Below are 16693 nucleotides of genomic sequence, written 5' to 3'. Positions count from 1 at the left end.
TCTACACAAACTATTCTACGATTCTATGACAAACAACATCTGAGTTGGGGAAATTGTTTTTGCTTGCTGAAATTCGTCTTCAGACACTGAAGCATTAAGAGGAATCAAGCTTTTTATAATGCCCCAGCAAGACAAAAGATTCTTTTCAATACAAATTTCACCATCATGTGCTGTAGGCAGTCCAACTTTTTCCAGTTTACTTTGTAATTTTTACATACAAATTGTAAGATAAACCTTACACAAAAAAATACATCTTCACATTATTTAAGTCAGCTGGGTTCTCTTTAAGTTGTGTTTGTTCAACTGCTGTTACCACACACTAGTCCAGATACAAGCAAGATCTAAGGGAGTGACTGTCAATTATTTCGAGCTTCAAGAACCTATTGTTCAGATCAACCACTCATGTTTTTTCTTTTTATATGCATTCATTCATAAAAGCAAACCAACTAGTTTCAACATTTTATTTAAAGTTTATTTCATATACACAGTTTTTGCTCAACAGTAACATAATCCAGATCAACATCTATGAAACAATTTCCATTAACGTTTATAGAATACTTTGCAGATGCTTGACTAATTTGTTTGAACCCAAACGATTCACAAAACACGTCCAAACCTCACAAAATATGACTAGGAATAGACAAAATTTCAAATATGGCATTTAAGATACAGTGATAATGAAAGAGGCTACTCCTGTTTCATAATGTTTCCATATGGCTACTCTTCCTTTACTTTTTTTGCAGGAGGTTCCATTTGAGGAGATCTTTCATGATCAGTGTCCACCTTCTCTTGGGAAGCTTTAGTTGGTTTTCTTAACTTTTCTGTCCGAGGAGGATCAACCGCTTCTACTTGCCGCTTTTTCTCACCAATTTTTGCTTTTGGCTTATCCTTCTGTTTTTTCTCCTTTTCAGACAGTGCTTTGAAAGCAATAACATTTGATTCTGTAGGCTCATCTCTCACAGAGGTGGCATAATCTCTGCTCTCTCTGTTTCCTGGAGGTTGAGCGCCAACAGCACAGCCCTTGTGAAACTTGTCACACCATTGTCTACAGTTCCTTTCCCATTCTCTGTTTCTTTCCTTTTCAAATGGATCTCTCAAGTCAAGAGATCTGCCATAGAAAGTTTTCATATCACATGGTAGAACTTTTCTGTATCTGTGAAAATACTCCCTCTGTCCTTTCCCTTGAGGTGTAGTCTGTTTCCTGGGAGACTGGCCTCGAAGTACTGGAGACCTTGACCAGACCTGGTATCTTCTGTATAGGGGTGACCTTGACCTTGAATGGTGAGAACCATGTGACCTTGACCTAGCACAACAGTTACACTTCTTCCCTTTGTCTCTTCCTGTATACGGTGGCAATTGCGAGTAAGAATGAGCATGGGACCGATGAAATGAGCGTGCGTAGGAGCGAGTGTGGGAAGAACCTGATCTTGACGTGGAGTAAGTATGTGAACTTCTTGAGTAACACGAAGCACTATAAGGAGACTTGGACCTTAAAAAAAACCCACAAAACACACACACCAAAAAAAATGAAGTTAATTCAAAACAGTCCCTCTCTCCCATTTTTTCCCTCCCTCATTTGGTTTGGGATTTTTACCTCTCCATATGTGTATGTCAAAGCTGCTTTCAGCTCCTGACATAGTGCTACTGCAAACGGAAGCACTTGACAACATGTAAAAGTTTCTTCTTACAAGACAGTACAGCTGCCACCTTGTTAGTGTAAAAATATACAGGAAGGATGCTTATTTCCACTCACTTCTATCACATGAACTACCTTAGCTATTGCTTGATTTCCAGTCATGTAAACTGGCCTCTACTCATATGTGACCTTGCACATTTTTCTCTACTCCACAACTACATGCAGTGCAAATCATGCAAGATGCAAAAAGAGCAAGTATTAATAGTGATAGAACAGTGACAAACACTTCACACTTTTGATCTCCAAAGTACTGCACACCTATTAACTCATCTTCTCTCAAACTTCTTTTCACTTCTTCCATAGATGCTTCCTGTGCTGTTGCCTCATGATGATGTATTTGTCTCTGAATTGTTTTTTTCTTGCTTACTGAAGTTGAGATTTTGGACAATCTGTGGGATGGATCCTGGTTTTCCTTTGATTTATTTTTAAGATTTTTATAAACACAATGCACCCTTACAATCTATCTGTAACAATTGTATACCAAAAGGAAGGACTAACTTGACACTGCAATAACAGAAAAACCAGACTCCTCTCTTTCTAACAGAGAGAAAGCAGCTTGACTACTTGAGATTACTAAATTGAAGAAATTCCAAATTGTCATAAAATAACAGCATTGAAATTTCCAATAATTTGCTCAATCAGTATTAACTAAGCTGTTAAAAGAATAATGTCAGAGGCTGATTTCTATTGGGAAATCAATTTCTTCAGCCCTATTCAGCCAGTAATCAAAAGTGTGGCTTTCCATCTGATCCGTTTATTAGATTTAATTTCTAGATGTAATTATGGTTGCCTCAGAAAGGATTAATTTTTCATGGTCCTCTTTTCAATCATGTAGCAGAGTTTTATTTTAAATAATCTTACTGCAAGCACAGAACCCCTCTGTTAAAGCCAATTCAGATGAAGCCACTGAACAATGAATTACCAGTTGTCTTTTCCACAACTATCTGTGCATACTTATTTCATTATAATTGTGTAAATTATGTGTTACGGCCTCATTTAACAGATTACAAGTAGTCATATATTGAATTTCTGTAGAATACTTACCGTTCCCCACCTGGTCTGCCACCTGCTGAGCACTTTGTACTGGCTGTCGTTGGATGACCTTTTGGAGTGGGGAGAGGAAAAAGAAAAAAAAAATCCCATTCAGTTTATCTGAAGATTTTTTTTTTTTTTTCAGAAATTCTAAAGTTATAATTACTTACCAGTTCTGGATATTGACTGTTCTTGGGGGCCCAGGAGACTTAGTGATGCTGGTTGTCTTAGAACAGGAACCTGATAGCCCTTGTGAATACATGCAGACAGCTGGAAAATAAGCTCTAGTAAAATAAAAGACTCGCTGCATATGTTGAGATAAAACTTACCTTCTCCTCTAACAGACTGCTGATTGACAGCGAGTAGAATTTAGCGAGTTCAGCAGCAGTCACCGGAGCAGCAGGAGGGGGAACAGCAAGGAGTGGTGGCGGAGGTGGTGGCTGCTGCTGAATCTGCTTACAGAGCCTTTTTGTGTAGCCAGTTCCATTTCTGAAGTGGTTCACAGCCTAGAGGCAGAGAAACATTTACAAAAGGGTAATGCAAATCTTCAGTAGATACACGAACAAAAGCCTCCACAGAGTAAAATTACTTGTATGTTCCTGTAAATGCTATCAATCCTAAAATAAATCAACATAGAGATGTATGAACACATCACATTAAACACTGATATTAATAACTAGTTACTCAGAGTCCCTGTATTTAAAGTGTTCAGTGTTAACACCGAACTCGACAGGGAGGCAATCATGTTAAACAAAAGTGTGACCTGAATTTGCCAGATTGTCTCTAAAGAGTTGTAAGCTCCTGTAACAACAGATCATGTACTTGAACAGTAAATTTAGCCTTATTCAATTTAGACTTGCTTAAGGAAATGTAAATTAGTATTTTCTTCCCTTTCAGCTTTTTACAAACAGACTTTCCTGACAAACAGTTGACATAAAAGTCATCATGTTACCTGGCGTAGGAACTTGTTGGCAACTAAAGCATCAGGAGAAATATCTGTCTGATGACACATTGGGCATGTTTGTTCCTCAGATTGCAGTAATGTTGTTCTAATACCTGTCAGTAATTAGAATAATCAAAATAGATCTTACCCAAACTAAGGAAATTTGGGGAGTTCAAATCAATTATAAAAACACATAGAGGAGTTACGGGTGAATATGGTCTTGAATGGAGAGCATGAAGCTTTAAATGTTCAATAGTATACACATTTTCTAATATGCAGCACATAACTATACAGTTTTGATATTTCACTATTGTAACATTTGAAGATGTGGAGTTTGAGTTCTGAAGGTTTTGACCAATTCTCCCGTAGAGAAGAATGTGGACTAAATGTCTAGCTATCCATTTGTTGTAGACCACAGTAAATCACTAGAGCTGGCTATATAATTTCTTATGAGAGAAAGGGCTGTGGTCAAGCTAAATGCATTCAGTATCTAATACTGTAATCACCAGTGCAGTTACGCATGCTTCTCATACTCGTCCTTCCACATGTAAAGAGGATTTAACTAGTCAAGTGAAAAGGGAAAAAAGCTTTCTGCCTTTCTTCCCTCTATACCATAGAATCATAGAATCTTAAGGTTGGAAGAAATCTCCAAGATCATCAAGTCCAACCGTCAAGAGGTTACAGTTAAGTATTAAACAGAACTGGTACCAAAGTAATTCCATTATCTCCTATTTCACATGTGATTCTTCGAATTAACAAATGGGAGTAACACTTACATTTGTCACAATAACTGTTTCCACAGCAGGGAATAACAGCTGCATCAGTCATCAGATCTTTACATAGGGGACATAACAGCTCCTCTGGAACAGGATCTGAGGAGGAGGAGGAGGAGGAGGAAGACTCCTCTGGTAAAAAGGAAGGCTTTTCCTTCTTTCCTCTGGCATAAGCTTCCCTGGCGTGGGGTTGAGGAAGGAAAAAGACAAAAGTTAAAGATGGGCAAAGGAAAACTTTTCCAAGCTTCAGACTTTGTCGAAGGAAGACAATAGATGGAATTTTTCTCACTCCACCCACATTAGCCTTCTAAAATATAGGCATTTAGTTTAAACTAAATATAGTTTATATATTATATATATTATTATAGTATTATATTATACTATATTAAATATAGTTTATATATTTATATAATAAATACGTATTTCTATAGTCACAAGTCTCCGATTCATTGGATCAACTAAGAAATTAGCTCAGACTAGAAAAATAATTTTTTAACAGCTAGAACTGAGGTGTTTAATTTACCCTCTCCTTTGCCAGAGGGTAAATTAAAATTGCAGGCTCAGGATAATAAAGTTCATCTCTGAGTAATTACATTTTATACATGCCGGAAATCTATGTTACAACTTCTGCAAAAAAAAAGATCCATGACAGAAAGAGAGCGGTGTAATCAAGAGCATTTTCAAACAGCCACTTTTGTCAGCACACAGTAGAATTTTCTTATGTTTATGGCCACAGGAAAACCTCAGTTTGTGTCATACATGAGATTGGATAAAAGTCAGAGAAGCAGGAAATCTCCCTTGTAATTACAGATGCTGTCCAGCTTCCTTGCATCTCCACTCAGACATTTACATATGGGTTTCTCTCCTTCACTTTTTAGTCAGTCCATTTAATTCCATACGTACGCATTAATAGTTGGTCTTGCATATTGTCCCCTGTTTATCAGCATAGCACCCTTTGATTTGGGATCTTTCACTTCCATCGAGACACTCCTTGGAATTCCTGTGCTCCTTTTAATTCTGGGAACAGACTCAAAGTTTTTGTTCTGTTAAGAAAAGAAATGCAGACATATCTCATCTTAAGAGCCACACTTAAAATGACATTTCAGTGATTATTTCAGGCAGCAAAAGCCTTTAATCCTCTCCTTTTACATAGCGTAGGGCTGCTCCACCAAAATACTCACTTTCCTAAATGAATAAATACAGCCATGAGTTTCCAAAGCCTTGAGCAGTGTTTTGCACTCAGTCGACATGCTTTGGCTTAACTTCAGGATCCTTAAGGTTGAAATATCCCTTAGCTCACCAGCCACTCAGAGGAGAGACAAAATCCCCCTCCTCCTCCAAGCGCAATTCAGAGGGAGATCTTCATTCAGTGCTCTGAGCCAGTCACTGGGGAAACTTACATTCACCGTCTGTATATGAAGGCTGAATTCACACTTCATGCATATATGTTCAGTGACTAATGCTAAATGGCAGGATTACTCAACCAGAGACTTGTGTAATGAAAACACGCAAATATTCCATAGATGGAGTCAACGGAAACATCTTGTTTCTATACTAAAAAATGTGAACTGCCATTAAAAAGAGATAAAACCAGAGATATTTCCAATAATACTGAAATACAGAAAAACATGCATGAAAATTCACAGAGAAAGATCTCTGGACATATTTAATGTCAATGATTTAGAAAAGAGAAAATGTTACATTGATAATTCCAGGTTTCCTTTGAATTTTGAAGGGCTTTGCAACATTGCCAGGTAACTTCTGTATTTCATCCCAAGAGAAACAATTCTTAATATAAGTATTCATCTCTTTGTTACATAACTGCCAAGGTAAAAAAAAAAAAATCTAAGTAACACCAGAAGTTCCCCCAAATCTTACCCCATTTGTTGGGCAGTTCTTTGCGTAGTGGCCAGGTTTTCTGGAAGGGAACCAAGTGTATGGTGGCGGAGGTTTCTTCATGTAACTAAAAGTTTTTTGGGAAAAAAAGAAAAAGGTATGGATGGGTGTCTCTCATTAAAATCTCTACAATTTTTCCATAATCTTCCAAGAACAAATTTGACATTATGAGCACTTACTTGATTGGATCATATGCCTGGCAAGACTGTATCATCATAGCTTTTATTTTGTCTTCTTCGGAAGCATTGGCTTCAACCAGATTGGCAGTCTGTTTAACAGGTCATTATTTGACACACATTAGAAACACATTTAAGTCCACACAGCCAAAGACAACAAAACTCAATGTGAATTTTCACTCCTGTGAAAATTGTGTTAGTTTCCAATGCAAAATTAATGAAATGTATGAAAAAATTAATGAAATGTATGAAATGTAAACAGCCTCTGAAGTGCTGCTTTTTTGAATCTTGAAAATGAATCATACTGCAACATTATGTTTAGGCTGACAAGGTGCTTCCTTTCTGTCTTCCCAAATGGGAAAATACTCTTTCCGGGAGAGGATCAAAATATACACACATTTTAATGTTAAAATAAATACTTAACATTATTAGAAAGTAAATTCAAGTTTTGTTCAAATTACAACATTTATCCAGCTACAGATCACAGATTAAAAAAAACGAAGCAAACACCCTTTTTTTAAGTATTTGACAAGAATATATAAATACCTTAATAAGCTGGGCCAGAGGAATGTATGCAGAAGAGTCATCACTCTGTTCACAAAAAAAATTAAACACATATTCAAATTCTACAATAGAAACATAGGAATAGTTAACCTCTACTGAGTCTGAAAATCTACACTGTATCCTCCGAGTGTCACTGAGAGATGCATTTCCTTTCTTGTGTACTTTACATTTGTTCAAAATAAAGTCCAAAGCTATGACAGCTTAAGAGTGCCTATGTGGTTAATGAGAAGAAGCTAAAACACCCAAACTGACTTGAGATCAGCTTATTGTTGCAGAATATCTCAGAGACGGGCCCTTGTCAAATGCTCAAAATTGCTGAAACGCCAAAGGGGCAAGAAAGCTGTTGTTTTTCAGCTAAAATGGATTTTTAAAAAAATACTTAAGTTTGTTTGAGAAGGAAGCAGCACTACAGGAAACTTATTTTCAGTGCAGCTTGTGAATAAATCACTTAATGTCTCATCATTTATAAATGCACATGGCTATGCTTTTATGAACATGGTAGTTCTCAGTGGGTTTTGAGAACATTTTCAAAAATGATTAGGCAAAAAAAAAAGTATTTAAAAGCCAAAGCTAAGTGATACAACATGAAAATGGCAAAAAGTACACTGCAAAAAACTGCTACTGTAAGGAACAATGTTTGAAATTGTTTCATTGAACCATTATTTTTCAGCCTGGAGAAGAGAAGGCTCTGGGGAGACCTTATAAGGAGCCTTCCAGTACCTAACTGGCACCTACAAGAAAGCTAGAGAGGGACTTTTGACAAGGGCATGTCATGCTAGGACAAGGGGTAATGGCTTTAAACTGAAAGAGGGTAGATTTAGATTAGAGATAAGGAAGAAGTACTTTACTGTGAGGGTGATGAGGCACTGGAACTGGTTGCCCAGAGAAACTGGGGATATCCCATCCCCGGAAGCGTTCAAGGCCAGGTTGGCTGGGGCTTTGAGCAACCCAGTCCAGTGGAAGGTGTCCCTGCCCAGGGTCGGGGGGTGGTGGAACGAGATGGTCTTTAAGCTCCCTTCCAACCTAAACCATTCTATGATTCTATGATTCTGTGATTCTATGAAACAGAAAGCACACAGCAAGCCATGCAGACACACATATTACTCGCTACAGACAGACATAGAATAGAACTTGGCACCATGTTCAGTTGTGCAAACCTTGAACCTACATGATCTAAAACTGATCCTACATGATCTGTACAACACAAAGTCATACAGGAAATGTTCTAGCATTTTCAATATGAAATGCTATGCATTACTAGGCACAAATACCAATATTCACATTAGAACTGTGCAAATGATGGCATTGCTCAGTTTTTACTACGCTGAATCAAATACATTTTATTTACAACCCATACTATGTTTTACTGGAAAATAGATTCAGTTAATGTTTGGAAAACTAATAAAAGGCTACATTGCTTAGAATTAAGAGGAGTGTGTAGAAAAAAAAGTGTGAGATTGTGGTTTTACATACTGCTTTTGATGGTCCAGTCACTGGCTCAGTTTGACTTCTGGAACAAGAAATAAAGGTGATCAGAACTGAAAATAAAGCACTTGTCCCCAATATGAAGCAGTGAAAACAGATTATTACTCCTGAACATCAAAACATTGTGTTCTGATAGTCTAGTGAATGTGGAAATTTATTCGGATACATTAACTGTGCTCTCTTGGTACATTCAATGCACCTTAGAAAAAAAACCCAGACTCAAATGCCATTTCTTCTTTGTCACAAATTACTCTAATCCTTACAGAGGTAGAACACAACAGTGCAAGTGGAAGTCCTCAGATATTTTGTCTGCTATGTAAGTATCAAAAATACAAAGTCTGTACCACAGTTTTGTGTACTTGAATAATCCACTATCAAAATACCAAGGTAACTTTATGCAATCTGTATACCCCTAATATTACACATAGGTACCAGAGAGAGTACTTTAGTTTCTAAGAAAGAAGAGTGATCATCTAGACACTTCAAAGTGCAAGTTTACTTAAATGAAAAAAATCAGTCATCTGACAAAGTCACAGTCTAGCCTTTAGAACAGTGTTTCTATGTGGAAGCCCAAGCACTGTGCTCAGATATCTACCACGAAATGATGGTGGTAGCCATAAAAGTGCCAAAATACTAAATGTGTTACATCTGGTATATTGACTAAAAATAGAATTACAGAATCATACAGTGGTTTGGGTTGGAAGGCACCTTTAAAAGTAATCTAGTCCACACCCCCTGCCAGGAGCAGGGACATCTCCAACCAGATCAGGTTGCTCACAGCCCCGTCCAACCTGGCCTGGAATGTTTCCAGGGATGGGGCATCCACCACCTCTGGGCAACCTGGGACAGTGCTCCACCACCCTCACTGCAAAAAATTTTTTCCTTATGTCCGGTCTGAATCCACCCCCCTCTGTTTTAAAACCATCACTCCTCATCCTGCCACACCAGACCCTGCTGAAGAGTCTCTCCACATCTTTCCTGCAGCCCCCTTTAGGCACTGGGAGGCTGCTCTAAGGTCTCCCCAGAGCCTCCTCTTCTCCAGGCTGAACAGCCCCAGCTCTCTCAGCCTGGCCTCACAGGAGAGGTGCTCCAGCCCTCTGATCATCTTTGTGGCCTTCTCTGGACCCTCTCCAACAGCTCCACGTCCTTCTGATGTTGGGGGCTCCAGAGCTGGACGCAGTGCTGCAGGTGGGGTCTCACCAGGGCAGAGTAGAGGGGCAGAATCCCCTCCCTTGACCTGCTGGCCGCGAAATGCCACCTGAAAGCAGTTCCTAGGATTTGGTGCAATTTAGGAGCCCTGTGACCAAAATGCACTAAGTATTTCCTAAAATGCTGTAGCATTTTCAAGATTATCTTAAAGAATGATAATCTTAAAGCAAGATAATATTGAAATTGCTACAGCATTTTAGGAAATATTTAGTATATTTGAAAATGCGCTGAGATTCCACATACTCCTTGATCTGTATCTGCATCCTACTCATCATGACTCAGACATGCCACCACTGCACAGTTAAGCAACAATTCCTCCACCCTTCCAAGTGTTCCATGAGCAGAGGCAATTCAAAGGCTGCTGTAGAATTTATGTACAAATAGAAAGGCTTATGCTTTCTGCCACTGCTAGAATGCCATGACAAGAAGAATTAACAGCAGCTTTAACAAGAAAGAGACAATCTGAATGCCTCTGTAAACTAAGATCCATTAAAAAAATAACACTCTGAAACCACTAACAAAGAATACAATGCTTTAGGGATACTTACGTAACACGTGTTTTGCTGGGAGCTTTAACTCCTCCAACAGGGACTCTTCTAACTATCACCAAGGAGTTCTTAGGAATCAGGACATTATCATCTGTGTATTCTGAAAACAACATAAATACAGAAAAAAAAAATCAGTTAAGTCATAAGAATGTATATTAAGATGTAATTACAGAGCACTTCAGAGAATCCCTTTACAGATGTAAAAGCAACATTTTTATATGTAACAGCGCACTTTTATCATCTCAACACAAAAACAATACCTTTCAAGAAATCTTCAGGTTTGAGAATCAAACACAGGCAGAAAAATATTTTTCCTTTTTTTGAAATAGTTTGAATGCCCACAGCAACATGGTCTCCAAGCTCACTAAAGGAGAGTCTGCTAATGCATAAGGCTCACTCCTGATCTAGCTTAAGTTGCTTGTGCTTTCTGTTAGGCTCCAAACCTCCTTTTTGTCTCTGGACAAAAACAAACCACAGCAAAATCTCACCTGCATAAGCCAGGTCCTAATGTCTGACTAGCTTGCCCTTCAACAAAGCAGGCACTTAGGTAAAACATGAAAACTCTGCACCATTGCTTTTGTAGCTGTTAACTAAAAACGATTCACCTGTGCTGCTAGTGCTCAAGAGTGACAGAACACAGAAGAGAGTCTGCCATTTCTGTCTCTTTCCTGGAGCTTAATCCATCAACAACCACACTTCTGAGCTGCTCAGTGCTTTCCATTTAAATGGAAACAAAACTGGCAGTACCAGAACTTGGATCACAGAAATTCTGGGGGGTCGGGGTGAATTCGGAGCTTGCTTTCACAAGTAGGGCAGAATTGACTCAAAATAAAATGGTATCTTGCCTCTTAAGCTAATCACAGAATTACAGACCAATTTGGGTTGGCAGGGACCTTTAAAGGTCTTCCAGTCCAACCCCGCTGCCAGGAGCAGGGACATCTCCAACCAGATCAGGTTGCTGAGAGCCCCGGCCAACTGGCCTTGAATGTTTCCAGGCATGGGGCATCCACCACCTCTCTGGGCAACATGTTCCAGTATTCCACCATCCTCACTGCAAACATCTTTTCCTTACATCTAGTCTGAATGAACCTACTTCTATTTTAAAACCAAAAACTGATGACCTTTAAAACCAAAACTAGATGACCTTTGAAGGTCCCTTCCAACTCTAACCATTCTATGATTCCTCATCCTTTCACAACAGGTCCTGCTGAAGAGCTTCTCCTCATCTTTCTTATAAGCTCCCTTTAGGCACTGGAAGGCCACTATCAGGTCTCCCCGGAGCCTCCTCTTCTCCAGGCTGAACAGCCCCAGCTCTCTCAGCCTGTCCTCACAGGAGAGGTGCTCCAGCCCTCTCATCATCTTCGTGGTCTCCTCTGGACTCGCTCCAACAGGTCCATGTCCTGATGTTGGGGGCTCTACAGCTGGATGCAGCGCTGCAGGTGGGGTCTCACCAGAGTAGAGGGGAAGAATCACCTCCCTCAACCTGCTGGCCACGCTTCTTTTATCATTTTTAATCATCTAGTTTGAGCTAACCAAAGGGACGTGAATTCTTTCTATTTACTTTTTGCAGAGCAAAAACTCTCAAATGAAATTACTTATGAAGACAGCCTTGAAAAGACTTTAAGAAACAGTGTGGTCCTGAAGCTACCCACGCTTTGCCTTGGCTTACACCAGTTTAGTCTTCTGAAGCACTGGAAACCCTTCTGACATAAGGCTCAAACAAAAAAAAAATCCAATGACCTGAGATGCATGGACTGAGTAAGCTTAACATGCAAAGGTCTCTCCATGAGAATGGTTTTTATCTTGAACTTACACAAGCTGGATATGACTAAATCTATTAAAGCACTATTGACAGCCATTCCCTGTGATCTGCCTACAGTTTTAAATATTAAAAGCCCTTACCTTTGCAGACCAAATCAGAACGATGATCTGAAGACCAAAGATACAGTCAAGCTTTCTCAGGGTTTTGCTCAGTGATCACACACCAAATAGGAATATTTCACAATTTATGCTCAATTTTTCTGTATATTATTCTTACCTAATCAGTATATTACCCTAGGAACCTCTTGTAGACCAAAACACACCTACCAGAAAACATTATTTCAACCATGAAGTTAAATTTTACTTCTATTTCCAAATGACAGAATGTTTCTTTAGAAAACTGATAAATCATTTAGCTGAAACTAACTATTTCTGGTCCGGATCACAAACTACTAGATTAAGATTTCAGAGACAGAGGATAAGCAACAGTTGCTCCACAAAAAGGCAGGCTTTTGCCGCGCCCGTGCTGAACCAAGGATTGTGGTAGTTCTGCAGAAGATTACATGTTGGCATCACCTCTCCTAGAAAGAGGCTGTATCTACGAGGACAGCAGGCAATGCATTTATTCACAAATGCTGCAAGCCTGCAGAGGTCAAATTGAACATGCATAACAGGTGTAGGATGAAAATAGAGGAGTAAGTCCTCTTTTAGTATTTTGTGACAAATCATTGACTATTAGGAGAGAAGCATTGACATCTGCCTTCTGAATAGACTGTCCTTGCATGTGTAAATCTATATCTCGATAGATGCTTGTTCCCAATCTGCTTAAGGGCCCAGTGAAGAGAGCTCCAGCCATCTAATAACAGACCGATTTAAAAATGAATTCACCTTAGAAGTCAATCAGTACACATTTAAATGGATCAACAGAAGAGTGGCAATACCTTGGTGAAGTTAAAGGCTCTATTTGTATAGGACACTGATCACAGCATGTATTTGTATTTGATACTTGAAGTATCCCACTAGGTCGGTCACTATGGCAGGGAATTTGTGGAAGAGGGTTTACATACAGCAGAGTACACTGCTGAGTTAGTTCTGTGAAGGGACTTGATACGAGCTGGCTTTAATACATTCCCTTTTTCTTTACCTCAATTAATTGAATTCGTTGTGGTGATTAAATTTCATTAAAGATGAAGTCAAACAATGTAGACTAAAAACTTTTTTTTTTTTAATAGGAAAGGACTAAAGTTGGAGTGCTATTTCTGAAATCCCTGAAAATTTCTGTTCACTCAATTTGAGTTTAACACATGCCAGCTTAGTCTAACAGCTCTCAGACTAAACTGGCATCTCCCAGCAGGAACTTGCTCCCCGTGGGCAGCAATTTCCCCTAGCAGAGGCTCAGCAACTACCAGGACCTGCAAAACACTGTCACTCTGCCTCACCACATGATGCAAAGTGAGCAGTGACATCATGCTCAACACAGCTACTCTTCACGCTTGTCCAAGCAGCGCTCCAATACAAATGTTCAACAAAGCTGGTGGTAACAGCATTGTTGAGTCCTACTCCCTTATAGCACAAAACTTGTTTTCCTGCCAGTGATGGCCAGTCAGTGGCTACTGGGCTTTTGTCAAGGTGACCTGTGATAAAAAGGATTCAATTAACTCAGAAAGCTTGCAAAAGTAAAAGATGATGTGGATGTTGTAGTAAAGTCAAGAGGCATAACAGTCTGAAACTTAATATCTATTCTACAAGAAAAGAGTCAAGGGAAATAAATATTTCAAGGAATGAATGGAGGCAGACAAGTTAAACAATAGCTACTTTGCTGCTTCATACCGACTTGGAAATCTTAAATCAACAATTGCATGAGTGTCCATAACCTTCTTCCTGCAAAAAGGCACAAACAGCTCAGCTCAGTGCTAAAGTCTACACTGCTTTGCATTAATGCACAGCTTAAAAATCCCATTTTTAAGTTCATCTAGGATTCGGAAAGCCTGCTAGTTTGAATAATTTATGTCACATGCATACTATAAAGAAGTTACTGATAAAAGTTGCTACTTTATTTTATGGCCTGCTTTAATCCACCATTTTGAGTCTGACAGCATGGCAAAGGCATCTCTCTGAGCACTATCTAGAGAAGCATTTTCACCCAGATGAAGTACAGAAGCTTATCAGAAGTCATCAGAAGGCAAGCCTGATGTGAAACACATCTTTATTAGGCTTAGATGCCTTGCTAAGCAGCTATTCTGCGACTGGGGGAAGAATTTACAGAGTGAGAGATTAAAATTACTTTTAACATGCCAGACTGTCTCTACCAGAAACCAGAGTAACTCCCAAGAACACATTTTCTCCTTAATGCTTAAAAATCTCATTATGTGGTTTTTTAACTCTTCTAATCAACGCCACTTGCACACTTTGCAACAAACAAATCATCTCTGTAGCTGGCATGGGAAACACTGCCTCAAAACATCCCGATGAATAGATTGGACTACTCTTCCTGGATTGTCAGCTCCAATCAATGATCTCCTCTACAACTGGTACATATCATCATTTCTTCAACTAGCTAGTTCAGTAGGCCAAACAGTTCATGGAACTTTTATTTGCATTATTATCATACAGTACTGTGCTCCAAAAATAGCACCTACATTGCTTTGGAAGGATGAGTCAATAAAATCCAACATACTTTCAACATTAATCTGATTAAACAGACCGTCTGATGCTTTGATATCCTATTGGCCCTGCTTGCCGTTCCAGTATGTGGCTGGGAAAGTGAAAGCAAAGCTGGAGACAATGTGGTAATGAACCAAACTGAGCCTGCCCTGAGCACCTGGCCAAGGGACATTCACCCAGGTGACAGCACAGCCCCCAGAGGGCCCAAATCTGCTGGTGCCAGAGTCAAAGCAGCCAACCCCCAGACAGGCAGCATATCAGCTCCACTGTAACACCATGGGTTTTGAATGGGTACATGACTGACCTGCAGCTCAACCAGGGAAACAGGGAGCTCCACGTCCTTTCTGAAAGCTCTACGTAGCCATGCTGCATGGCAGCCCAAGAACCAACTGCACTCCAAGGTGTAACCAAAGTAATCCCCCCGCCACTAGTGCAACATCACAAAACATCACAGTGAAGGGCAAGGTTTAAAAGTTGCTTAAAGGTCTTATGTAAAATGCTACATTTGCACAGTGTTGAAGACATTCCAGTAGATAGACATCAGCTGTGAGGCCAAGTGATGTCATTCAGAGTTCACATGAGTTTGTTTTGAAGACATCACATTGTGGCATTACTAAAACTGCCAAGTGCATGCTGCAACACAGAATTCAAGTTCTGATTCAAGAGACACTCTCATAAGAGCAATGTTTTTCCTTAAACTAGGCATCTAAGACCAGGTCAGAGTCCCATTTTTTGTTTCATATATTTTGTAGTTTGCCTGATAAGCTGGATAGCACATTCTCCAGGTGTTTTGAGTCAGAATGTTACAGGGCCGGAAAGAGTACTCCAGAAGTTCTGGAGGTTGCAGTTCCTCCACAAAATTAGGAGAACATCTGTTATAAAAGACAGGTCAAGAAATGCTGAACACATTAAAAGGAGGCAAGTTTAAATGCATCACTCTTGAGTATAAGCTTTTGGAAGGGAATTCTGCCTTGACAGAACATGCCTCTAGAGTAACTGTGGCAGAGGACACACCTCCTGTGTCCCCTTTTAAAATAGGTCCCAACCATCCATTTTGCCTTTCTAGCATCTTAAAAAAAGCCCTTCATATCATTTTTTCCACTGATATTTAAAATTTAGTTTCATTTCAGTTTATATTAGCATTGCTTCTCTTACTAGATTTCCATTATGAAAAGTAACAGTTACTGAACTGTAAAGGGTTAGAGGACTCGGAACAATCTCAACAAGGAGGCCATCTTCACTCAAGATTGACTTGGTTCTTTCCAAGATCATTTCAACATTTAGTCAGGACTCCTGCACAGACAAAGTTATAAAAACCCGCGACTTTATGTCCACATGTAAGAATTCCAAACAACCCATTTAGGCAGAATATCCTGGTCTAGTTTTTTCTTTCTAGATTGCAGAGTGGTCTGTGACACAACCAGTTGGGCAGTTCTCGAGGCCCTGCACTTGCCGCCCCCACGCACCTTCTTTGGTCTGTGCGTTGGTGATCTGCAGGTCATCGTTTGCTGCCTTCAGATTCTCACAGCCCATGATCATGTGCTTGAAGTCGCACAAGGAGATGTGGAGGCCACTGAAGGTGACTGTATCATATTTCAGCTTGGAGGAGAACTTGAAGTGGATGCATGGCATGGTTAAGGCCAGGCAGTGCCTGCTCCATGACAGTGTCTACCTCAGCCCACGCCTCTGCAGCAGCTCCGACGTAGGACCCACAGTGCCCCTGCCTCTGTGTACTGCTGAGGGTTTTTCCAGCCACCAACTGCACTGGCCACCGAGAGTGCGTTACTGCCAGGGGCAACGGCACAACAAACCAACCCCCTCTGTGTCTCACATTACCCAGCACATTATGACAAAAGGCCCATGTCACATTGGCATGGCGGCCCCACCCTCTCAGTCTTAGTCTGGTGCCCCCAAAGGGAGCCCCGGGCTTGTCACCACCCCAAAAC

General features: G+C 39.9%; 1 protein-coding gene across 1 annotated transcript; it reads right to left on the bottom strand.

The window, feature by feature from the left end:
- Nucleotides 1-717: 717 nt before the first annotated feature.
- On the bottom strand, nucleotides 718-16379 carry LOC104478641 (E3 ubiquitin-protein ligase RBBP6-like). Its single transcript, XM_086752387.1, has 14 exons — nucleotides 16214-16379; nucleotides 10323-10422; nucleotides 9824-9862; nucleotides 8554-8590; nucleotides 7063-7107; nucleotides 6520-6608; nucleotides 6323-6407; nucleotides 5348-5487; nucleotides 4448-4623; nucleotides 3681-3784; nucleotides 3058-3234; nucleotides 2899-2968; nucleotides 2741-2798; nucleotides 718-1489 (listed from the first exon to the last, which is right to left on the bottom strand). Exons 1-14 carry the CDS (start codon nucleotides 16377-16379, stop codon nucleotides 718-720), a joined length of 2058 nt encoding a protein of 685 aa, XP_086608513.1.
- Nucleotides 16380-16693: the final 314 nt, after the last annotated feature.

The sequence above is a fragment of the Chlamydotis macqueenii genome, chromosome 7 (genome assembly GCF_036417535.1).
Source record: "Chlamydotis macqueenii isolate bChlMac1 chromosome 7, bChlMac1.mat, whole genome shotgun sequence".
Taxonomy (NCBI): Eukaryota; Metazoa; Chordata; class Aves; order Otidiformes; family Otididae; genus Chlamydotis; species Chlamydotis macqueenii.
This window is presented reverse-complemented; position numbering and strand designations above follow the sequence as displayed.